The sequence below is a fragment of the Sus scrofa genome, chromosome 6, assembly GCF_054392235.1.
Source record: "Sus scrofa isolate SSC_HxYL_T2T_F1_AM1 chromosome 6, Sscrofa_HxYL_maternal_Yorkshire_Landrace_v2.0, whole genome shotgun sequence".
In the NCBI taxonomy this organism is placed as follows: Eukaryota; Metazoa; Chordata; class Mammalia; order Artiodactyla; family Suidae; genus Sus; species Sus scrofa.
In genome coordinates this window covers 163,828,727-163,854,979 of record NC_139388.1, presented here as the reverse complement: position 1 = coordinate 163,854,979, position 26,253 = coordinate 163,828,727, and the positions used below count along the sequence as shown (strand labels likewise).

At 43.4% G+C, this 26,253-nt stretch overlaps 2 protein-coding genes across 8 annotated transcripts in view; both read left to right on the top strand.

The window, feature by feature from the left end:
- The window catches only part of ZYG11B (zyg-11 family member B, cell cycle regulator), a 72,694-nt gene extending 59,709 nt beyond the window's left edge, over positions 1 to 12,985 (top strand). For 2 of the 7 annotated variants that reach the window (XM_021096631.2, XM_084965070.1), the window contains exon 14: positions 7,638 to 12,985. In XM_021096631.2, the coding sequence (XP_020952290.1) occupies positions 7,638 to 7,828 (191 nt within the window). In that variant the 3' untranslated portion in view covers positions 7,829 to 12,985. The remainder of the gene's footprint in view (positions 1 to 7,637) is intronic. The other 5 variants (XR_014808279.1, XR_014808278.1, XR_014808277.1 and 2 more) reach the window with 5 other exon arrangements.
- A 10,929-nt stretch (positions 12,986 to 23,914) lies between these two features.
- ZYG11A (zyg-11 family member A, cell cycle regulator) overlaps positions 23,915 to 26,253 on the top strand; it is a 48,188-nt gene continuing 45,849 nt past the window's right edge. Inside the window, exon 1 of the mRNA XM_021096615.2 lies at positions 23,915 to 24,043. Within this exon, the coding sequence (XP_020952274.2) occupies positions 23,954 to 24,043 (90 nt within the window). The 5' untranslated portion in view covers positions 23,915 to 23,953. The remainder of the gene's footprint in view (positions 24,044 to 26,253) is intronic.

The window sequence follows — 26,253 nt, the reverse complement described above, 5'->3', positions numbered from 1 at the left end:
CCAAGTCTTCCTTTTTCATAAGAACATGTTGTATTGGATTAGGGCTCCCCTAATGATATCACTGTAACTGAACTAATTACAACTACATTAGTGACAACCCTGTCTCCAAAGAAGGTCACTTTTTTTTTTTTTGCCTTGACATATGGAAGTTCCCGGGCCAGGGTTCAATCCTGCAGCACAGGAGCAACCCGAGCCACAACAGTACAACACTGGGTTTATAGTCTGCTGAGCTACAGAGGAACTCCCAAATAAGGTCACATTCCAAAGCGCTGAGGGTTAGGACTTTAACCTGCCTTTTGGGGGAAACAATTCAACCCATAACATATGGCTATAAACTTATTAAATGAACGTATCAGTAATTTGTCTATCTACTTCTGTATTAGGTAGTCATAATGTTGAAATATCCAGACAGTGGAATATTTGAACGTCATTATAAGTGAAGAAGACATAATAGGACGTTTTATGAGCAGACACTTATACTCTGGGTCATGACAGAGTAACTGGTACCAAACTCGCTCACCAGCCATAAGCAATGGAAAACTGGAAGAAACTTGAAACAGTTCTTTCTAGACATTAAACAAAAGACAGCAAAGATTCCAGTCCTTGAAAGGAAGGAAACCAAGGAGATGAGCTCCTCCGTCCCCCGCCTCTCTTCCTGGAGGCATTTGCTGGCATAGGGCTGGGGAATCAAGTCCAGCACAGCAGTTTCACTGGCTTGAAGAGACAGAAATCAGAGTTCAGCAAGACTGAGCTGCCTGAACTGTTAGGGCAGAATCATGCAGAGATGGCAGTTACATCTAGAAAGAACTGCAGACATCTTCATATGGGTTTCTTGAGTCTTTGACCAAATACTAACCTGTGCATGCCTAGGGTGAGAGTCCTTGAAACCAGAGAAAAAGCAAACACCAAGGAGCTGCTAACTGAACATGTGGAGCTTACACAGGGTTGAAAAATATTGGAGTTCCAAATAGTGGAAAGTACTTAATATCCAGGACATTCAACACAAATGCCGGAAGAGATTCAACTAGCCCTAAAAGAAAGGCTTCTTTAAGGCAACGCTTCTCCTGCCTCTGCTGCTGCCGCCCCCTGCCCCGCAAGCTTAAAAGCAGGTCTTGAAATTATCAAGCTGCTCTGCAAGTAAACTATCTGCCAGAGGAAAACTAAGCACTCTTTTTATTTTATTTTATTTTATTTTATTTTATTTTATTTTTTGCTTTTGAGGGCATATGGAGGGTCCCAGGCTAGGGGTCGAATTGGAGCTGTAGCCACCGGCCCACGCCACAATCACAGCAATGTGGAATCTGAGCCGTGTGTGCAGCATACACCACAGCTCACAGCAATGCCAGATCCTTAACCTGATGAGCGAGGCCAGGGATCGAACCTGTGTCCTCATAGATGCTAGTCAGATTCATTTCCCCGAGCTATGATGGGAACTCCTAAGCTCTCTCTCTTTTTTTTTTTTTTTTTTTGGTCTTTTTTTGTCTTTTCTAGGGCTGCATCCGAGGCATATGGAGGTTCCCAGGCTAGGGGTCTAATCAGAGCTGTAGTCACCGGCCTACACCAACTCTCAGCAACGCCGGATCCTTAACCCTCTAAGCAAGGCCAGGGATAGAACCGGCAACCTCATGGTTCCTAGTCAGATTCGTTAACCACTGAGCCACAACGGGAACTCCTAAGCACTCTTAAAAAAGACAAAACCTAGATACTCAACATGTTTAGATATCTGATAAAAGTTGCCAGATGAGAGAAGAAGCAGAAAAATATGACCCATAACCAGAACAAAAATCAGATAGTTGGGGAGTGCCCACTGTGGTACAGTGGGTTAAGGATATGGCATTGTTACTTACACAGCTCACGTCACTGCTGAAGCTCAGGTTCAATCCTGGCCCAGCGCAGTGGATTAAGGGTATGATCCAAGATTTTAAAGAAAACTTGACTATTAAGAGGAGAAAAAATTAAGTGTAAAAAATGAAATAAAGCGTTCCCATGTGGCTAAGTGGAAATGAATATGACTAGTGTCCATGAGGATGCAGGTTCAATCCCTGGCCTTGCTCAGTGGGTTGGAGATCCAGCATTGCTATAAGATATAGTGTAGGTCGAAGACGTGGCTCAAATCCAGCATTGCTATGGCTGTGGTGTAGGCCAGTGGCTACAGCTCCAATTCAACCCCTAGCTTGGGAACATCCATATGCCGAGAGTGCATCCCTAAAAAAAAAAATAAGTAAAATAAAATAGAAACTAGAACTAAAATTTTAGGTATTTGACATGAAGAATATCTCAGTGAGCTTAAGAGTAGATAATACAGAAGAAAAGTTGAGTGAAATTGAGTACATAGCAATAGAAGATATCCAAGCTGAAAGAAAGCTGTTTTTTTAAAAAAAGAGAGAACACCAGAATTATCCTGATATCAATACCAGGCAAAAACATAAGAAAATTACTGAATGATATCTCTCATGAGCATAGGTGAGGAAATTCTTTTTTTTTTTTTTTAAGAGTTTTATTTTTTTAGTTTTTTTCCAAAGGGTCACAATTTTTTATTTTATTTTATTTTTTTAATAGTTATTTCCCAATACAGTTTTTTTTTCTACTTACAGCATGGTGACCCAATTACACATATGTGTATACATTCCATTTTCACACATTATCATGCTTCATCGTAAGTGACTAGACATAGTTCCCAGTGCTACACAGCAGGATCTCATTGCTAATCCATTCCAAAGGCAATAGTTTTTATCTATTAACCCCAAGCTCTCCAACCGCCGCACTCCCTCTCCCTCCCTCTTGGCAACCGCCAGTCTATTCTGCAAGTCCATGATTTTTTTTTCTGTGGAAAGGTTCATTTGTGCCTTATATTAGATTCCAGATATAAGCAATATCATATGGTATTTGTCTTTCTCTTTCTGACTTAACTTCACTCAGGATGAGGGTCTCTAGTTCCATCCATGTTGCTGCAGATGGCATTATTTCTGACTTACTTCATTCAGGATGAGGGTCTCTAGTTCCATCCATGCTGCTGCAGATGGCATTAGTTCTTTTTTATGGCTGAGTAGTATTCCATTGTGTATATATACCACATTTTCCTAAGAGTTTTATTTTTTTTTTTGTTATAGTTGATTTACAGTGTTCTATCAATTTCTGCTGCACAGCAAAGTGACCTAGTCAAACATATATACTTATATATACATTCTTTTTCAAGTGAGGGAATTCCGAACAATTTTTTAACAAACAGAACCCAACAGTATATAAAAAAGAACCAGGGAGATTATTCCATGAATGCAAGGTTGATTTAACATTAGAAAATGTGTTTCATCCTATTACCAGATCAGGAAAGAAAAGCAATCTGAATATCACAATAGATGCAGAAAGAACATCTAAGGATATCCTATAAGTAACATCAAAATAAATAATGAAAAATGTGGAGTTCCCTTGTGGCTCAGTGGGTTAACAATCCTGTATTGTCACTGCTGCAGCATGGGGCACTGCTATGGCATGGGTTCAATCCCTGGCCTGGAAATGTCCACATGCAATGGGTGCAGCCAAAGAGAAAAAACAATCAATAGTGAAAAATGAAATATCAGTGTTTCCTCCTCTAAGATCCGGAACAAGATGAAGATGTCCGGCCTCACGGCTGTTAGACATTATAATGGAAGTGCTGTCCAGTGTGATGAGGAAAGAAACAGGCATCCACATTGGACAGAATGAAGTAAAACCATTTTTATTCACAGGTTACATGATATCTATGTAGAAAAATCCCATGAAATCTACCAAAGGGGAACTAGATCTAATAAGTGAGTTTAGCAAGGTTTTGGGATACACGGTCAATATACACAAATTAGTTGCATTTCTCTGTGTTAGCAGCAACCAGTATAAATGGGAATATGACATTTTGCAATTTCACCAAAAACTATGAAATATTTAGCAACATATCTGGCAAAGATGTACAAAACCTGTGCACTGAGAAAAATAAAGCATTGTTGAGAGATGTTAGAGAAGGCCTAACCAACCAGAGAGAAGGACTGGGTTTAGGAGTCGGAAGGCTGATTATCGCCGTATTGTTAACACAGCAATTCCCTTCGAATTTACTGTAGATTTGTATAACCCCGGTCAAAATCCCGGCAGTGTTTTGAAGAGAAATTCACAGGCTGATTCTAAAATTCATACAGCATTGCAAAGGACCGAGACTATTGAAACAACTTAGGAAAAACGAAGAGCAGCATTGGAGGAGTTACACTACCTGACTTCAAGACAAACAGAAAGCTACAAGAAGCAAGACAGTGTTTTGTGGCTCCAATGTGTGATTTTTTCCCCATACCTCATCAAGCAGTTCTCCAGTTTTTTGTTTTTTTTTGTTTTGTTTTGTTTTTTTAAATTTTATTTATTTATTTATTTTTGTCTTTTTGCCATTTCTTGGGCCGCTCCCGCGGCATATGGAGGCTCCCAGGCTAGGGGTCTAATCGGAGCTGTAGCTGCCAGCCTACGCCAGAGCCACAGCAACGCGGGATCCGAGCCGTGTCTGCAACCTACACCACGGGTCACAGCAACGCCAGATCGTTAACCCACTGAGCAAGGCCAGGGATCAAACCTGCAACCTATGGTTCCTGGTCGGATTCGTTAACCACTGCGCCACGATGGGAACTTCAGTTCTCCAGTTCTTAGCAGACACTGCTGGGTGTCCCGACACGTTTAAATCAGTTCTGATACTCTACCTGGAGATAGTGTCAGATCCCACAGGTTTAGGGCTCAATCTCACAAGACTGCTTTCCCCACTTCACATGTCAGTCCCAAGTTTAGGTTGTTACCTCTGCTTCTGATAGACTGGCTGTACATTTGAGGCTCCCACCACCCCCTCCTCTGGTTCAGTTAATTTGCTAGAGCAGCTGACAGAACTCAGAGCAACATTCACTTATATTTAGCAGCTTATTACAAAGGATACAGGTAACAGCCAGAGTAAGAGGTACGTAGGGCAGGTCCTAAAGGATCCTGAACACAGGAGTGTCTGTCGCCACCAGACTACGGTAAGCCACCCTCCATACATGCCAATGCATTCACCAGCATGGAAGCGCCTCACATTGTGTTGTCATTGAAGAGTTTTTACAGAGCTGCACCCTTCCCACTTTGGGGTGGAAAGTTCCAACCCTCTAATCTTTTGGTCTTTCTGGTGACCAGTCCTACCTTGAGGCTATATAGGGGTCCCACTCTGTCACCTCATTATCATGTGTCAAAAGGGGATCCTTATGAATGACAAAAGTCACCCCCTATCACTCAGGAAATTATGAGGGTTTGAGGAGTACTATGCTAGGAATCAGGGTCAAAGGCTAAATACGGTTCTTATACCTTCTGGTCTAAAATGACAGATCTTTTATAACAAAAGAGATCTGAGCTGTGTTAGTGACCTACACTACAGTTTGTGGCAATGCCAGATCCTTAACCCACTGAGCGAGGCCAGGGATCAAACCTGAATCCTCATGGATACTAGTCAGGTTTTTAACACATTGAGCCACAACAGGAACTCCTAGTTGTTGTTGTTTTTTTTTTTTTCCCTAGGGCCACACCTGCGACATATGGAGGTTCCCAGGCTAGGGGTCAAATCGGAGCTTTAGCCACTGGCCTACAGCACAGCCACAGCAACACCGGATCTGAGCCTCATCTTTCACCTACACCACAGCTCACAGCAACACTGGATTCTTAACGCACTGAGCAAGGCCAGTGATCAAACTTGTATCCTCATGGATGCTAGTCAGATTCGTTTCTGCTAAGCCATGATGGAAACTCCAGGGAACTCCTAGGTTTTTTTAAGACCCCAGAAGCAGAAGTGATCTTAGGGTCAAGCCATATGTTGCTGTTGAACATTTGGTACAATTAAGACATGATATCATCTCTTGCTCTGAGCTTCTTTTGATGTGTCACTATCATGTTGGATTTCCCTCATCGTGTAACCTATTTATTTATTCTGTACCCTCAGCTACTGTTCCTCCTTCTTTTTATGTTTACCCAAACTTTTCCACCTTCGGAAGGGCCACTGGGCTGGGTCTAGATTACAGGCAGCCAGACTAGCCGAGCAGATTTCTCCGCTCTTTTTTTGTGGTTATGTAAGTACAGAACTAGTGGGTTCTTTCTACCTCCCGGCAATGTGGTTACATTCACTGTTAATCTCAGTTTTGCCAGTTGGCCTTAAGGCATAACCCAGCCCCTTAGGCCCTTGGGAATTCTGACAAAAAGATTTTATAACATAGTTAGAGTTTCTTCTTTAGAAATCATCCCTGCTTTCAGCATTTGTAGTTGCAGCCCTGCCTAGTCCTATGATCACTGTATCAGGTAGGAGAGTTAAAACAATGTTGTGGGGAGTTCCCATTGTGGCTTAGTGAGTTAAGAACCTGACTAGAATCCATGAGGATGGGGGTTGGATCCCTGGCCTCACTCAGCAAGTTAAGGATCCAGTGCTGCAGATGCAGCTCAGATCCGTTGTTACTGTGGCTGTGGTGTAGGCTAGCAGCTACAGCTCTGATTCGACCCCTTGCCTGGGAACTTGCTCAGTACAGCCCTAAAAACAAAACAAAACAAAAGGTTTAAAATGTGATATGGGGGGAAAGAAGAAAGTATAGTCATTATACTTTCTTATACTTAGGAAGAACTACATAGTCGTACCCACATCTTTTCCCATTCCCTCTTCCCCAGATCCCCCCAAGTGCTAGGAGGGACAGATTCTCTGTGAATCTGTGCCCTATGTGAAGGACAGACCAGGGCTTGTGGCAAAAGCCCCTGAGAGCCTACCAGAGATGACTAGTGGGACTTTGGACCAGAGAATCTCCATTTGAGGGGACATTACCTGACATAATCTGACACTAACTGTAGTTATCCTTATGAATGAAGGAGAAAAAATGCTCTTCAAACCAAAACCACCCACTATGTTTTAGATGATGTCAGAGAAGCTCTAATGGGAATGGCAGTGCCTAGAAGAGTTCCGTAGTGAAATGGAATTGGTCAATGTAGGATCAGGCTACCTGGGGAATACAAGAAGGTACTCGTGAGCCGGGAAGCCACTCCACAGACCTGGGCAGTCTTACTGGTTCCCATTTAGCATGTCCAGTTAATATTGCTTGAAAGGTACATTGACATGCTTTCTGTTTTATAATGTTAGAGGAAACAGTCCCCAGTTTTGTTTTTCCCAAAAACTATTGGAAATGCATGAAAGTGTAATAGTACCCACTCTTTTTTTTTTTTTTTTTCTTTTGGCCACACCTGAGCATGTGGAAGTTTCTGGGCCAGGAATCAAACCTGAAGTTGCAACCTGTGCCACAGCTGCAGCAACACTGCATCCTTGACCCAATGCTCTGCAGGGGAACTTCCAATAGTATCTATCTTACCCATGATTTGGGATCAAAGAAATTTTCTTTTCCAAATGTCCTGTGTCTTATGGTTATGATTTACACACACACAGAGATAAAATGTTGTGTTTATTATCTGTGATCTATGTGTGGGCCTTATAGTCTAGCTGTAACATCATTAGAGACAGCGCTCTAGCTTATGCGAGTGGGCTATAACAAAACAGCTTAAATTTAAGTGAAAAAATAAAAATGATCCCACCCAAAAATGAGTTAAATGTTTTAAATAAAGCTCTTTCTCCTGTTTTCTTTCAGCCTCAAGGTACTGCAGCATGTTGATTGAGGAAGGAGGACTGCAGCATTTATACAACATCAAAGAACACGAACAGACTGACCCCCACGTCCAGCAGATCGCAGTGGCCATTCTGGACAGCTTAGAAAAACACATTGTTCGCCATGGAAGACCACCTCCCTGCAAAAAGCAGCCTCAGGCCAGACTAAATTGATAGCCATAGATAATTCGATAATTGAGTCACAGAAATTCTTTTTGTGATAGGTCCACTTGGAATATCTTACCCTCTGTGATGTTTGGGGGGGTTTCTATGACACGAGTCCTAAGATCAGTTTGGGATTGACAATGTACAGTACTGCCCGTGTGACTGTCTGATTTGTCTTGTGATTTTTAACTTATAAGGCAAGAAGGGTCTCTTCCTTCATCATTGCCTTTTAGGAAAATTTCCACATCTTTCAGTGTTTGAACTTAATCTGTGCTTAAAATTCTACAGTTTTATGAGGACGTTTGCACGAACCCTTAGGCCAGACTTTTCTGATATCTTGACACCCCTTCCAGTCAATCTACAGCTTCCGACAAGCTGTTGACCTGATTTCTGGCACAGCTTCAACTGTAAATTTTATACTGCTTCTGTATAAAAAGCCTTTATTCTCCGTGTATCTTTTATAAGATGTCCTTCTTCGTGTGAAAGAATGGAAATCTGAATTCTCGCCTTGTAAAAGCTACTCACTGGCTGATACCCGGATAGTTGGCAGAAAATGTATTAAAGGAAAAACTACTAAGAGAGACTAGGGTTTGGGACGTGGGAAAAGGTCTGCTCTTGTGTCGTCCTTTTAAGCTGGAGCCCCCGCTCCTGAGGCCCTGAGCAGGAGCTTGTTCTTCCCATTTACTCCTGGAAGCACGGGCTGTGGCTTCCTACGCAGACTGCTGGTTCCTCTCTAGAAATTTTTCCCCAAGCACCACAGTGTGAAATACTCCAGCCTTCTGTGTTCAAGGTTAACTGTCTGACTCTGTGTCACGTTGCTGTGAAAATGGGAATTTTAAAATTCCCATCTTCACAACTGCTAAAACTGACCATCCTTTTCCCTGTGTCTCAAAGGCATTTTGTTCAGTGGAATAGAGACTAGACAGGTCACTTAAAAATGCAATTAACAACAGTAAGTTCTGCCCCGCGAAGTTAAATTTCTTTGGTTTCAAAATACACGTATCTTAATGTTTTCATAAGGTTGGGGAAAGCTGTCTGCATCTCACTGCCAAAAATAAACGAGAAGCATTGATTCGACTATTGTTAAATATGATTCTCGTTTCAGTGCATGAAAGGAAATATTTTTTTAGACAGTTGCCTTTCCTTTGAGAGGCTCATTGAAGTAAAGAGCCAGTCATCAATATGTCAGTAGTGGCAGTTGGGAGGCAACAAGTCACCCAGAAACTTATTTTCCGTTTAAAATTTTAGTTTGTGAATAAGGTTAATCTGCAATCTCAGATGACTGCATTTTTTTTTCATAGGTGGTCCAAATGTTTTCAGCAGATACTTTAAATGATATTTCATGGTGATTATTCGGAAGCATTTTTATTTCGAAGCGGAGCTGGCTTATTGGTATGCCAATTACATTTTTGACCTACACATTTCAGACCACTGTCACCATAACCATGCTAGAGTTAGTTGGGACTCTTTCACAGGAATGAACACTTCAATGAAAAGAAAATAGGTATTTAGAATTGTTAAAAACCATCTTAAATTGTGGGTTAATTCTGACTTAATTGTTTAAGGGATTTTTATAGATGTAAGATATATTTTCACAGATTAAGTCTTCTTTCAGAGAAAATGGAAACGTCTTTTAGAAATTTCCCCCCTTTTCTGGATTTTAAACGTCTAAGGTGAAATGTAGAAAATAGGATGGCCCCAGTAGCTTGGAAGTCACTAGCTGTGTTGACCATTTCTAGGTCTCCTAGTTTGTGTGGTTGTAAGGGAAAACCTATTTGAGAAGTTTGGCTTCAAGTTTCTGTTGTATCCCATTCAAGACAAAAGTACATGATCCTTCTAGGCTACTCCTAGGTATTTTGTCTTTATAAATTGTTCTCAGAAATGGCTAAAAATATATAGAAAACGGTCCCTCCATTACTCAGAATAACTTGTTGATAGATGAAGACTCAAATATATTTAAATTTAAACTTCCTACTTTGAGCCCTGGTACTGGCCAGATACTTCTGAGTCTTAAAAACAAAATATGGTCACATCCCAAATATATAAAAATTGTAGTGCCTTTGAGGTTGGGATGGCTCTTAAAATTGTGTATCTGATTATGGCACAGAACTGTCTATAAGGTTTTGAATCTGGCTAAAGGATAGCATATATACACATAAATTGAAATTACAAGGTATAACTGGCCTATCTCTACAGGTAGAATCTATTAGGCCTCCCTTTTGAATTTGTACACGAGAATGTAACAGTACTTGATGCCTTCAAAGGTTACCTCTTCAGTGGCTTAGAGGTGCTGTTTCAAGCACAATGTCAACTAGGGTTGAACCACTCATTGCTCAAATCATTGGTATGCTCAGTTACTGCAAATTCTCTCTACATCAGTCCACAAGCAGCAGCAAGGTTTAGATCGACTAAAGACTACAATGATGCATGTTGGTATCACTGGGTAAAACAAGAAGAGTCTGAAATTAAAGCAAAAATAAACAAGGCATCTCATTCTTTTTTTTTTTTTTTAATTTTTTTTTTTTTGCTTTTTAGGGCCACATTTGCAGCATAAGGAGGTTCCCAGGCTAGGGGCCAAATCAGAGCTGCAGCTGCTGGCCTATGCCACAGCCACAGCGACTTAAGATCTTGAGCCCCATCGGCAGCCTACACCACAGCTCATGGCAATGCTGGATCCTTAACCCACTGAGCACGTCCAGGGATCAAACTTGTGTCCTCATGGATACTAGTCAGGTTCATTACCACTGAGCCACAACGGGAACTCCAGGCATCTCTTTCTATCTATCAAGTAAGTTTTGGAGTTCCCGTCATGTTTCAGTGGTTAACAAATCTGACTAGCATCCACGAAGACAAAGGTTCCATCCATAGCTTCCCTGAGTAGGTTAAGAATCCAGTATTGGCATGAGCTGTGGTGTAGGTCGCAGACGTGGATCGGATCCTGCATTGCTGTGAATATGGTGTAGACCAGCAGCTGCAGCTCCAATTTGACCCCTAGCCTGGGAACCTCCATATGCCATGGTGTGGCCCTGAAAAGCAAAAAAAAAAAAAAGTCAGTTTTACTGTTGTCTTTATACTCCAAAATTTTTTTCTTTTTGCAGTTGAAAAGAAACAAATCAAGTAGTAATAAGGGGTTAGTTTACTCTCTGGCCAAGGATTCAGTCGCTTCTGACGCAGTTGAGGATTTAAAAAATCATATCACACCCACAGATCCAGGAATTGACCTTGAATATTGCTGCTCCTCACTCCTGGACAGAAATGCCACTTAGTGGCACTAGTCAGTTTAAGTGAATGGAGTGGAGGTGAATCTCATAAGGCTACTAAGAATTTAATCTCATGCTGTCGTTCATTTGCAAACTTCCAAAGAATCAAAAAGTTACGTTTTAAAACATCAGTCCTGTATATCCAGCCTAGGAATCTATCTATTGCTAGTGGGACCTTTTGAATTTGCCCTTTTTCTGATCAGTTACTTTTATTTGGCTATATTTTTAATTATGCCATGCTCAAAAATAGTATTGGGCCATCTTCTAGGCTTTTGGAGCACATTTTAATGAAAAACATTTGTTTTAATATGTGTAAATTTGGGCAGAAACAATGAATGAACCATAGTTTTGGCTTAGTGCTTTAAAATGCCTGACACCAGCCCCCAACAGAACAATATGCAGTGGTACCCAAGGTTGAAGAGAGATCATGAGTAGCCAAGAAAATAAACTTACTGTATCATATATGTTGAAACCCACCCCTCTCCTGCCCTCTAATGGTATGTTTACATTATTTAGTTATTGTTCAACTTTCATCTTGGAAGAAACAGTATTATTAAGCTAAAGGTGTAAATTAAAGGCAGTATCATACTGTTGGCCGATATGGGCAGTTTCATCTGTATGTTACTTATTTGGGGACTTCATATGGCTAAGGCTTCAGAGTCGTGTTCTGAGACAGCTTACGGAGAGGTTTACAAATTTAGGGTTTCCCTCTCAAATCCACTGTAGCAGTTTCAAATAATTGTGTGGATATTGGGTGTTTAATCTTTATCATTCTCTTTGTATTGACACATTTTTCAATTTTGTGTTAATTCATGAACTGTTTAAGTAATGATGCTAATCCAGCCTTCATCCAGTGATGAGAATAGCAGTGTGATAGGAAATTTTGCTGAGTGTGCTTTAATTGAGTAGTTGCTTTATCTTTTTTAGTATTTCATAGGTTTTGCATGACATGTATGCTCCTAATTATGCATTCTTTGATTTCTAAATCTTACCTAAGATACTCTATGTTAACTGATTGGTAGCCTAAGAAAGAGCTTTCTCTGCCCATTTTTCCCCTCCTCCAATTTTTTGGGGTAAATTATGGGAAAATCAATGCTATTTCTCACTTCTCTGGATGAAGCAAAGCTCTTTTGGATAGCACAACCTAACTTCATAACTAGACAGAATGGCTATTAAGAATATTTAGAAAATCCAAATTTATCAATAGTGTGGGAAATCATAAATGCAGTTCATTAATAATAGGTGCTTAATTTTGAACTTATTTTTGGAAAATTATTCAAATTGGGTTCTTTTAAGCTTATTTTAATCAGCTTAGAAAGGAAGCTACTTAGCTAATGAAAGCTGAGACACATTTTCATAAAAGCAGGAAATTCTTGAGAGTATTTTTTCCCTTTAAAAATGGGAGGATGTGGGAATTTCCTGATGGTCTAGATGATAAGGATTTGGCATTGTAACTGCTGTGGCTCGGGTTTGATCCCTAGCCTGCGAACTTCTGAATGTCATGGGTGCAGCCAAAAAAAAAAAAGAAAAAAAAAAGAAAGATGTTATGCCAAGATTTATATTCTCAGATAATCTGTAAGAATAAAAGTTTCAAATCACTGACTTGTGAGAGTGAGAAAAGCTATCTTTTGCTTGAATTCTGATGGAAGTGTTTAACTCTTTTCAAAGGATATGAAAAATTCATTGGAAAGTGTAATATGTATACATTTCAGATGTTCTCAGTTATCTGGACTGAAGGCACTGTCTCACTGTGGCCGGGTGAATGGGAGTGTCCTGTACCTGAGTCACGCTATACTTTAAATCAGGACATCACTTAGATATTAGATATTAATGTTGTGTGTACAGATTTTTGTTTTGGGGATTTTTTTTTTTTTTGCCTAAATAAATGTTCCAAATTTTATGTAAAGTGTGTCTCGTCTACTTTTATTTTAGACATTTGCTTTAAAATTTAAAACCAAAGAGGCGTTCCCGTTGTGGCACAGTAGTTAGCGAATCTGACTAGGAACCATGAGGTTGCAGGTTCGATCCCTGGCCTTGCTCAGTGGGTTAAGGATCTGGTGTTGCTGTGAGCTGTGGTGTAGGTCGCAAATGAAGCTCGGATCTGGCGTTGCTGTGGCTGTGGTGTAGGCCGGCAGCTGCAGCTCTGATTGGACCCCTAGCCTGGGAACTTCCATATGCCGCGGAAGCTGCCCTAGAAAAGACAAAAATAAAAATAAAATTTAAAACCAACGAAAGATTCAGATGCCTTAGTCATTCACTTGTAACAAATGCTTTCTGAAAAAGGGCAATGGTCTTATTGCATAAATTTCTAGTTTGTTTGTTTTTTTTTTTGCAGGAACTCCTTTAATTCATTTTGTTCCATACCTATACTAGGTACTGTTTATGTATTGGAACATATATATATGCTTTTTTTTTTTTTTCCCCACATTTTGGCTGCTCTGTAGCATATGGCGCTCCCTGACCAGGGATCAGACCTGAGCCACAGTTGTGCAGCAATGCCAGATCCTTTAACCCACTACGCTGGGCCAGGCATCAAACCTGTGTCCTGGTGCTGCAGAGATGCTGCTGCTGATCCCACTGTGCCACAGTGGGCACTCCAGGAACATGTATAATTTATAAATCCTTTAGTGAACTTAAAGTTTTCTGACAATTCATAACATTGTATTACAGTCCAGTCCACAGGAGTTGTTATAGAGGAACAGAGACCACACCTAATCCAGACTAGGCACCCATCAGACAGTTCAAGAACATCTCCTAGAGAACACACCTGGGTTCGCTGCAGGCAGGGGTATCCCATCCAGGGCCCAGTTGTGGGTGTGAATCTAACACTCAGAAGTGAATTGTCCACAGCAAAGGAAACCATAAAAAAAAAGCGAAAAGACAACGTACAGAATGGGAGAAAAGTTTCAAATGAGGCAACTGACAAGGGCTTAATCTGTAAAATATACGATTTCTACAACTCAATAGCAAAAAAGCCAACAACCCAATGGAAACTTGGGCAAAAGAGCTGAAGAGACAGTTCTCCAAAGAAGATACACAGATGGCCAACGAGCACATGAAAAAAATGTTCCACGTCACTGTTACAGAAATGCAAATCAAAACTACTATGAGCTACCATCTCCCTCACACCAGTCAGAATGGCCATCAGTAAGTCCACAACTAACAACTGAAGAGAGTGTGGAGAAAAGGGAACCCTCCTACACTGTTGGGCATGTAAATTGGTACAACCTCTATGGAAAACAGTATAAAGTTACCTTAGAAAACTATCATATGACCCAGCAATCCCACTCTTGGGCATGTGTCTGGACAAAACTTTTCCTTGAAAAAGACGCAAGGACCTGCGCGTTCATTGCAGCACTATTCACAATAGCCAAGACCTGGAAACAACCTAAAGGTCCATCAACGGATGATTGGATTAGGAAGAAGTGGTATACATACACAATGGAATACTACTCAGCCATAAAAAGAACAAAATAATGCCATTTGCAGAAACAGATGGAATTAGAGACTCTCATACTAAATGAAGTAAATCAGAGAGAGAAAGACAAATACCATATGATATCATTATATCTGGACTCTAATATACAGTACAAATGAAAAAAACATCATGGACATGGAGAACAAACTTGTGGTTGCCAAGGGGGAGGGGGAGGGAGTGGGATGAACTGGAATTTGGGGTTAATAGATGCAAGCTATTGCCTTTGGAATGGATGAGCAATGAGATCCTGCTGTGTACCACTGGGAACTATGGTCACTTGTGATGGAGCATGATGATGTGAGAAAAAAGAATATATACATGTGGAATTCCCGTCATGGTGCAGTGGAAACGAATCCAACTAGGAAGCATGAGGTTGAGGGGTTCGATCCCTGGCCTCGCTCAGCAGGTTAAGGATCTGGCATTGCGGTAAGCTGTGGTGTAGGTCGCAGCCACGGCTCGGATCTGGCATTGCTGTGGCTGAGGTGTAGGCCAGCAGCTGTATCTCGGACTGGACCCCTAGCCTGGGAACCTCCATGTGCCGCAGGCGCAGCCCTAAAAAGGCAAAAAAATTTAATAATATTATATATTATTATATATTTTATATAATAAAACACACACATGCATACACACACGTATATGCAGCTGGGTCAAAAAAATTTTTTTAATTTAAAACAAAGTGGGAATTGTCTAAGGAGACACACATGATGACAAAACAAAAGCCTTTCCTGGGAAGGGGCTCAGAGGTAGAGAACAGCAAGCTAAAGGAACCCAGAACTGCTCTGCCATTTGGCTCACAGTCTCAGGTTTTGTGGTAATGGGCTTAGTTTCTGGTTTGTCTCTGGCCATTCACCTTGCTTGGCCCATATTTGGTCTGGCTCCAGGTCCTTCTTGGTGGCAGGTGCATCTCTTAAGATGGATCCCAGCGCCAAGGATTCTGGGATGTTGATCCTCTCCTCCCTCCTACTGGCCCCTCCCCAATTCTCTCAGGTTACTGGGGCAGCACCACATTCCTTACTGGGGGTCAGTGGGGAGGGGGACTCCTGGCGTGAGAAAACTTGTTCAAAGTATAAGAAACCCACAGCCAGGAAGTATCCCTCGTGACTTTAGTTTCAGAAACCTCATTTGATGGTTGAAGAAACCAAGTCTTAGGTAAAATGACCTTGCCCAAATTACACAGCAATCAGTGAGAGACTCCGCACTACCATTCTTATTTCCAAATTCACAATCCAGTGGGTCTCCTCTCCCCCTCTTATTGCATAAAAGCACGAGATTGCTTAGCCTAAGGCAGTACATGATTGATTAAGCATCGAAGGGTACAGAAAAGAATGTGCACCCAATGGTCAGAGAAGTGGAGACTGACTGCCCTTGAGGAAGGCATAGGGCAGCATTAGTGTTTAAATTCTATGGAATTAATTGCTAATGAATAGTCACTACAAATGCTACTGCTTCACCAATACACAAACATGAGATTGAAACTGATGGTATTAATGTCCTGAACCCTAGCCAGAACAGGACTTGAACCCATCCTAAACCCAGATTGAGACTGGAACCCAAGGTTTTATTTATTTATTTATTTATTTGGTCTTTTTGCTATTTCTTGGGCCACTCCCGTGGCATATGGAGGTTCCCAGGCTAGGGGTCCAATCGGAGCTGTAGCCACCAGCCTACACCAGAGCCACAGCAACGCAGGGTCCGAGCCTTGTCTGCAACCTACACCACAGCTCACGGCAACGCCGGATCGTTAACCCACTGAGCAAGGGCAGGGACCGAACCCGCAACCTCATGGTTCCTAGTCGGATTCGTTAACCACTGCGCCACGATGGGAACTCCTGGAACCCAAGGTTTTAAATTAGAGTCACTCACCCTGTGTCTGGACTCACTGAGGTTCAGGTTCTTCAGGTCTCTGCGCAGAAGGAATTCAGCGAGAGACAAAGTGATAGGCAAGAAATAGATTTATTTGGATAGGACGCTTGGGAAAGATGCAAGCGGGCAGGCACGAAAGCTCTGCCCCGAGGATCCGTGGGATACAGTTATTATCCTGCCTCTTCCTTTCCGGGAGTAGTAGATCCTCCTTAGTATCAGGTAAGGTGTGTATTCAAATCCGCATAAGGCTGGTCCTCAAACTCTCGCCCTCGGTCTGAATATGAATGCAGGCCTCATCCCATCCCCCACCCAACAACCTGAGTCCATTCTCAACGCTCCTCTAATGGCTTTTTTGAGCAATTTATTTACTTACAGGGATCTCCCAATGTCCCGTAAGTTTCCCTCCTTATCTGCGATCCTTTATTGAGACTTCTAAAAATACCTGTGTCTACTCCATCCCTCTCAAGATTAGATGTGATAGGGGTTTTAAAAATAGTTTTATTATAATTTTTAAAATAATTATTGGCATTTCTCGCCTTTTTTTTTTTTTTTTTTTTTTTTTTTTTTTGTCTTTTTAGGGCGCACCCGAAGCATATGGAAGTTCACAGGGTGGGGTCAAATCGGAGCTGCAGCTGCTGGCCTACGTACAGCCACAGCAGTGAGGAATCTGAGCCGCGTCTGCGACCAACATCACAGCTCTTGGCAGTGCCGGACCCTTAACCCACTGATCGAGGCCAGGGATTAAACCCGCATCCTCATGGGCTCATTACTGCTAAGCCACAAGGGGAACTCCCAACATTTCTTTTTATTGTCTCTCCAATAATTTACTTAATACGAACATGGTATTACTATAAACCATACATGCTGAGGAAGATAAATACTTTTGGCTGATATTTAACCAAACAAGTTGTTGAACTGTGTTGTCTCTAGCCAATTTTCAAAAAGAAAAAATTAAACCTTCCTTCTTTCTTCCCCGTCCCCCACTCTTTCTCACAGTTTTTATTATGTAGATTGACCCAGTCTCTCTGGGCTAAATTTAAATTCTTCTTTTCCTCCAGATTATCTTTCCATCTCCTATTCCCCATTCTTAATCTGCATGATAAGAGTCCAATGAACAGGTCTGAGAAACTGCATAACTCCTCAAATTGAGAGGAGGAGGTGAATGGCAGAAACCCTGAGCATTCAGTAATCGTTGTTCACTCTCCCAGTGCGTTACCTTTTACTAATTAAGTTAGTGAAGAAGGAGCCTAGTCAGGAGGGAAATCTCTGTCCTTTTCTTTTTTTCTTTTTCCAGCCACACCCGAGGCATATGGAAGTTCCCAGGGTAGGGGTCGAATCGGAGCTGCAGCTGCTGGCCTACGCCACAGCCACAGCAACACCAGATCCGAGGTGCATCTGGGATCTTCACCCCAGCTTGTGGCAACTCTGGCTACAATGGGAACTCCTAGGCTACCCCTTTCTAAGGAGAGGCAACATTGTCTTTAGGGCTGTTGACACTTTGTACTGCTGATCATTACAATAGAAGAAATAAACCAGGGAGTGCCCGTCATGGCGCAGTGGTTAACGAATCCAATCCGACTAGGAACCATGAGGTTGTGGGTTCTATCCCTGGCCTTGCTCAGTGCATTAAGGATCCAGCGTTGCCGTGAACTGTGGTGTAGGTCGCAGACCAGGCTTGGATCTGGCGTTGCTGTGGCTCTGGTGTAGGCCAGCGGCTACAGCTCCGATTAGACCCCTAGCCTGGGAACCTCCATATGCCACAGGAGCAGCCCTAGGAAAGGCAAAAAGACAAAAACAAAAAACAAATCGAGGTAAGCCAAAGCCTTAATAGCTAGTTTTTGATGCCCAGAAAGAAACAAAAGACTTGCTGAAAATCACAGAGCATCAAATGATCCTTTCCTTTGAAATGATCCTATCTAAGACAACAATAACACAGGGATTGTTAAACAATCTCTTAGTTTTTGAAATTCTGCAAGTTTGGTAAGTACCTACCCAAAGGTGAGGCGGGGATGGAATCTGAATTCAGGCTTATTTGACTTCGGAGTCATGATCCTTCCCCTATACTTCATGGCAACAAAGCTAAAGAAATTTTACTACATTCTTAAAAAAATCCAACTATGAGTTGAAGAAATCTTGACTATGGTTTTCTAATTTCATTTCAGAAGTTTAATTTCTTTAAAATTCCCAATTTATCTGTATCAGCACTAACCATCCCCTACCTATTTTTCAAAGTGTCAGTGGAGATTTTTTAAAGGAAGTGACAACTCTGAGAGATCTAAAAGGTTAGTAGGAATTACTCAGGGGGAGGCAGAGGAAACAACAAGGAATATGCAAAAAAAGTACATTTCCGGGAGTTCCCTTCATGGCTCAGCAGTTAACAAACCCGACTAGGATCCCTGGCCTCGCTTAGTGGGTTAAGGATCCAGCGTTGCTGTGAGCTATGGTGGAGGTCACAGATGCGGCTTGGATCCAGCATTGCTGTGGCTGTGGCATAGGCTGGCGGCTACAGCTCTGATTCAGCCCCTAGCCTGGGAACTTTGATATGCTGCAGGTGCGGTCCTAAAAAGAAAAAAAAGTACATTTCTAGAACTGAAACAATTTCAGTATATAATTTTATAATGAAAATACTGATGGTTTAAACTTGAGCAACCAGATCAGATTATGAAGACGATCTGAAACTGTACTGAGGGAGTTCCCATTGTGGCACAGGAGGTTGAAAATCCAACTACAGCAGCTTGGGTATTTACGGAGGTGTGGGTTCAATCCCAGGCCTGGTGCAATGGGTTAAGGGATCCATCATTGTCTGCGATTTAACCCCTGGCCCCAGAACTTCTTCTTTTTTTTTTTTTTTGTCTTTTTGCCATTTCTAGGGCCGCTCCTGCAGCATATGAAGGTTCCCAGGCGAGGGGTCCAATCGGAGCTGTAGCTGCCAGCCTACGCCAGAACCACAGCAACGCAGGATCCGAGCCTCGTCTGCAACCTACACCACAGCTCATGGCAATGCCGGATCGTTAACCCACTGAGCAAGGGCAGGGATCGAACCCGCAACCTCATGGTTCCTAGTCAGATTCGTTAACCACTGCGCCACAACGGGAACTCCAGAACTTCTTATGCCCGTGGGTGTGACCATAAAAATAAATCAATAAATAAAACCATAGGAAGAAGTTTGGATTTCATTCTGAGAACAATGGGGAGCCATGGAAGTGTTTTAAACTGGGGAAAAACATCAGATGTGTGTTTTAGGTAGAGCGCTCATTGTAAATGGGTTAAAGATTGCAAGCAAAGAGCCTGATCAATTAGAAGCATGGACTAAATCCTCAGAAACTGTTAAATTGAAGTGGAAAACTCAAGAATAGGTACAGGATGGGCATAGAGATTAGGGGAGTAAAGAGTTAAGGCACAGCTTACCACAAAAAAAATTGCCCCTCCCTAGTTAGCTGCTACCTCGCCTCTGATTTTGGAGACAAACTTCCTTCTACAGCTACGATTCATTTTTTTCTAGGTAGCCAGTTCACTTTTTTTTTTTCCTTTCTTTCCTTTTTTTCAGGGCTGCACTTGGAGCACATAGAAGTCCCCAGGCTAGGGGCCTAAACCACAGCCACAGCAATGCCAGATCTGAGCCTTGTCTGCGACCTACACAGCAGCTCACAGCAAGGCCTTATCCTTAACCCACTGAGTGAGGCCAGGGATTGAACATGCATCCTCATGGAAAGTCAGATTTGTTACCGCTGAGCCACAATGGGAACTCCCATGTTTTTTTTGGTTTTTGGTTTTTTTTTTTGGTCTTTTTGCCTTTTCTGGGGCCGCCCCTGAGGCATATGGAGGTTCCCAGGCTAGGGGTCTAATCGGAGCTGTAGCCACCAGCCTACAGCAGAGCCACAGCAACACCAGATCCAAGCCTGGTCTGCGACCTATACCATAGCTCACAGCAATGCCGGATCCTTAACGCACTGAGCAAGGGCAGGGATCGAACCTGCAACCTCATGGTTCCTAGTGGGATTTGTTAACCACCGAGCCACGACGGGAACTCCCATGTATTTTTTAAACAAATATTACTAACCATCTTCTATAAGTTAGGCACTGTTTTAGGCCTGGGGATAACAATGTCCAAGCCCTCGAGTGGCTTATTATTTTTTTTTTTCCTAGTGGGAAGGAGCAGAAAATAAATAGAAATAAACATAGAGCATGACAAAGAGGGTTTCGTATGAAAGCAGAACAAAAGGGATGAGTGGAGAGGATGTGGAGACTGCGGCGAGGATTGCTGCTGACCGTGCCCTGTACAGGGAAGTTCTTATTGATCAGGCAACATCTGAGTAAAAACACAAAGGAAGCAGTAGTATGAGAGTCTCCCATGAGGAAAACAGATCTTCCAGTACCGGTGGAGTAGAACAAAGGAGAGAAGGGCAGAGAACAGGTGAGAGAAGCACGGAACAAACATTTTATGTAGAACCTTGCAGAGCACTGTCCTTGAGAATTTTTAAATTCTGCATAAGATGGGAAGCTATCGGAGGGTTCTGGGCAGAAGGGTGACATCATTGTTTAAAATGTCACACTAGCCTGCTGTGTTGTTTTTTTAATGGAGCAATTGTGGAAGCTGGGAAACCAGAGAGGAGGGTAGTCTAAGAATCCAAGGGAGTAATGACGGGGGTTTGGATCTAAGTGGAAGAGGTAGTACATAGCCTCTGGATTTTTTTTTTTTTTTTTTGTCTTTTTGTCTTTTTGCTATTTCTTGGGCCACTCCCACGGCATATGGAAGTTCCCAGGCTAGGGGTCGAATCAGAGCTGTAGCCACCGGCCTACACCAGAGCCACAGCAACGCCAGATCCCAGCCGCATCTGCAACCTACCACAGCTCACAGCAACGCCAGATCGTTAACCCACTGAGCAAGGGCAGGGACCGAACCCACAACCTCATGGTTCCTAGTCGGATTCGTTAACCACTGCGCCACAACAGGAACTCCCTGGATATATTTTGATGATAAGAGTCAACGGGATTTCCTAACAGATAGGACATGGGTTATAAGAATAAAAGGAGTTAAAATTATTTCCAAGGTTTTTGTCATAAGCAGCAGAAAGGAAAGAGTTGCCACATACTGAAATAGGACAGACTGGCAGGAAAAGTAGGTTGGGGGAAGATTTACTTTTGGACATATTAAGGCCATTTTGATAACCAGGTGGATGTGTTGAATAGACAGCTGCGTGTATGAATCTGAAGTTCAAAAGCTAGCCTCAGGCTAGACATATAAACTAGGGATATATCAACATATAGATTTCTTTTAAAATTATGAAACTAGATGAAATCACAATTAAGACGAGTTCCCATGGTGTCGCAGCGGAAATGAATCCAACTAGGAACCATGGGGTTGCGGGTTCGATCCCTGGCCTTGCTCTGTGGGTTAAGGATCCGGCATTGCCGTGAGCTGTGGTGTAGGTTGCATACAAGGCTTGGACCTGGCATTGCTGTGGCTCTGGCATAGGCTGGCAGTAACAGCTCCGATTAGATCCCTAGGCTGGGAACCTCCATATGCCGTGGGTGCCTAGAAAGACAAAAAGACAAAAAAAAAAAAAAAAAAAGACAAAAAAAAAGAAATCACAAGAGAGAATGGATAGAGAAGAGGTATACATGTACTGAGTCTTGGGGGGCACACAAAGATTTAGAACTCTGGTTGATGAGAAATCAACTGGATGAGAAGAAACAGCCATTGAGGTAGGAGGAGAAAAGAAGGGAAGGTGGCACAGGGGGAGGAGGAGGAGAATGTGCATCCTGGGAGCCAAACGAAAAAAGTATTTTAGGGAAGAAAAAATGATCACTTGGGTCAAAGGCTGTTGAACAAATAAGATGAGAAATGAGAAGTGACAATTGAATTCAGCAACTTGGAAGTTGATAAGAATGGCTTAGTAGAATGGCAGGAGTGAATGAAAATGGTAAGAGAAAAATGGGAGACAGACAGTAAGTACAGACACTTTTTTTTTTTGGTCTTTTTAGGGCCATACCCGAGGCATATGGGGGTTCTCAGGCTAGGGGTCTAATTGGAGCTGTAGCCTCCGGCCTATGCCACAGCCACAGCAATGCCAGATCCCAGCCGAGTCTACACCACAGCTCACGGCAACGCTGGATCCTTAACCCACTGAGTGAGGCCAGGGATCGAACCCTCAATCTCATGGGTCCTAGTCGGATTCTTTTCTGCTGTGCCAGGACGGGGGATGGTGGAAGACGGTCGACGACGACTACTTTCTCTTACTTTTTAGGTCACAAAAAAGCTGAGTAGTTCATTTAGTGTACTTAATAGGTCAAAAGTGCTTTTGATACTTGATTCAAGTATCAGTAGTAGATGAAACAGAGATGCCTGATATAAGAGAGGTGATGATGCCAGATTTCTAGGAGAAAAGTCTTTTAAAAAATATTTCTTAAAGGTTTTGTTTGTTTGTTTGTTTTTTGTCTTTTTGCGATTTCTTGGGCCGCACCCTCAGCACATGGAGGTTCCCAGGCTAGGGGTCGAATCGGAGTTGTAGCCTCCGGCCTACGCCAGAGCCACAGCAACGCGGGATCCGAGCCGCGTCTGCGACCTACACCACAGCTCACGGCAACACCGGATCCGTAGCCCTGTAACCCACTGAGCAAGGGCAGGGATCGAACCGACAACCTCATGGTTCCTAGTCGGATTCCTTAACCACTGCGACACGAGGCGAACTCCCTAAAAATATTTCTTAAAGTATTAAAAATGTATACAATCAGAACTCCGTATCCATAGATTCTACATCCCTGGATTCAAACTTTATGGAAAACATTCAGGGAAGGGGCGAGAATTCTACCACTGAACCACGAATACCTCTACAGATAACATTTGGGAAAAAATTCCAGAAAGTTTCAAAAAGCAAAACTTGAATTTGCCAGCGCCGGCAACTATTTACCTGGCATTTACATTGTATTAGGTAGTATAAGCAATGTAGAGGTGATTTAAAGCGTAGCGGAGGACGCGCAGAGGTTATATGCAAATACTACACCATTTTATCTAAGGCACTTCAGTTTCAAGGGATTTCAGGAGGGTGGATCCTCAAATCAAGGCTCCTGGGGAAACAACTACCATCTTTCCCAACAATTTCCAAGCTCCGTCTAGCTGGTCCGTGGGTACCCCTTTGACGGGGCCGCAGGAATGTGCACCCATTTCTACGGGCTGAGGGAGGCTCGGCCTCAGAGGGGTGCGCAGGAGGTGGGTGAGCGGTGGGCCTAACGCGGGTCTCTGGGGCGGGAAGGTGGCGGAAGGTGGCCGGCTGGGCCCTGATGGGGTGGAGTAGGGGCCGGCCTCGGTGGGGGTGGGGAGGGCCGCCCTTGGGGGCGGGGTCTGCGGCGGACGAGTGTGCGTCGCCACGCCGGGCGTTTTAAATGCCTGGCGGCCCAGACGTAGCAGCAAAGGCGCTGAGTGCTGGCCTCGGAGCCGGCGGCTTTCCCGCGCTGGTTGAACCCACTTCTCGCGGGATTTCGGCCCCACTAGACGGCCGCTCTCTCCTCGACGCCTCGCAGGCGGGGGTCGCCATGGTTCATTTCTTGCATCCGGGCCTGTCGCCCCGGACCATCGTCCCTCCCGACGCTCAGAAGGATGCCCTAGGTTGCAGCGTGGTGCAGGTGAGCACCCGGGGCCGGGGTCCAGGGCAGGGACGCGAACCCCGGCCGGGAGCGCTGGCTGTCCCCCGCGAGCGCGGCGAGTCGTCGGGTCTGTGTGGAGGCAGTGGTTGGCTGGTCTGACCTACGCGGGAGTAAAGCCTGGAGAGGCTGAGCCCCTGCTGGGCCCTTGTCGCCGGGGAAGTGCACGCCGGAGAGGAGTTTTCTGCCCGGGGCGTCCCAGTCTCAGGGCCGAGCGAGCTGACCTGAGGGGAAGTGGGGCGGGAGAGGTCCTGCCCTCGCGTGACCTTGGGCAAGTCTGCTTCCCCCAGGGTCTCCCATTCTCACCTGTGCCTGACGAGGGCGGCAGCTGTTTGCAGGGCGTTGTAAGTTTAGACGTAAGTGCTACGCCTGGCTTTAGGCTTGGCCGGTTGTAGACCGTCACGATGAACACAAATGCCTCACATCTCGACTGTTCTGCGTGCTTAGGGGACGTGTTGCTCCCCAGAGGCTGTGACGTAGCGGCCCTGGGATCGTTAACAGGAAGATATTCTGAGCCCGGTGGCGGGGACCGAAACACCGAAGACCGAAATTCCTTAAATTCCATGTGTTCCTTCTAGGAATGCCTGTTAAACTAAACTCTGAGCAAAATACAAACCAAAAGAGTGTGTATTTGGCACCTACTGGATGTCAAGTATCCCATTTCTAAAGTAATCTCTTGGCTCTTTTTGTAGGCATTGATATTCTCCATTTTACTTGTGTGTCGGGAAATTGAGAACCCTGAAAGTCTGTAGACTTGTTCATGATCTTGAACTTGGCATCAGTTGTTCTGAGGTCAGGCTCCATATTCTCCACCCCTCTTAGAACCTGAAATCTAGTGAATGTTCAACCCTCAATCAGTACCGGGGGGAAAAATATTCTGATTGAGATTGAAGTTTACATAGTAAGGTTGACCTGCAGGAGATCTAACCTGAAGAGATCTAGTTAGTCTGTATTCCTTTTGGACTCACTTTTTTTTTTCTTTTGAACTCAGGTTTTTTTTTTTTTTCCCCCTGGCTTTTTAGGGCCGCAACTGGGGCATATGGAGGTTCCCAGGCTAGGGGGCTAATCAGAGCTACAGCTGCCAGCTTACGCTGCAGTAACACCAGATCCTAGCCGTGCGTCTGCGACCTACATCACACCTCACGGCGACGCAGGATCCTTAACCCACTGATTGAGGCTAGGGATCGAACCTGCATCCTCATGGATGCTAGTCAGATTTGTTTCTGCTGAGCCACAATGGGAAGTCCCCCATAATGATTTCTTCTTTGACCCATGGGATATTAAAAGTGTACTGTCTAATTCCCAAACGTTTTGAGATATTCTACATCTTTTTGTTTAGTTGATTTTTTTTCTTCTTCTTCCTTGTTTTTTGTTTTTTGTTTTTTTTCTTTTCTGCCATCCTGGGCCAGGGATCTGATCTGAGCTGCAGCTGCGACAGCTGCTACACTGCTGGATCCTTTAACCCACTGTGCTAGGCAGGGGATCAAACCTGTGTTTTGGCACTGCAGAGATGCTGCCCCTCCTGTTGTACCACAGCAGGAACTCCTTAATTGACTTCAGATGCAAATGCAATGACGTTTTTCGGGAATGTACTGTGATGTAAATCCATTTATATTTATTGAGATTTGTTGTATGGCTCAGTTATGATCTGTCTTGGTGCATGTTCATGTGCATTTGAAAGGAATATGTATTCTACAGTTGGGTATACTATTCTATAAATGTTAGATCAAGTTGGTTGATAATGTTTATATAAATCTATATCTATATCTATATCTATATATATATATATATGGTTTTTTTTTGGTGACAACGCCGGGTCCTTAAACTGCCGAACCAAGAGAACTCCCTGTTTATATTATAGAAATGATCTAAACTCTGGGATCTAAACTCTGGGTAGAGATGGATTGGAAAAGGATTAGGAATGGAAGTAGAGAAACTAATTTGAAGGTTTTTGGTATCCTGGCTGTGATAGTGACTTGGATTAGAAATTGTAGGTGGAGGGAGTTCCTGCTGTGGCTCAGGAATCTGACTAGCACCCATGAGGACTCGGGTTCGATCCCTGCCCTTGCTCAGTGGGTTAAGGATCTGGCGTTGCCATGAGCTGTGGTGTAGGTTGCAGACGCGGCTCGGATCCCGCGTTGCTGTGGATCTGGTGTAGGCTGGCAGCTGTAGCTCCTGTTGGACCCCTAGCT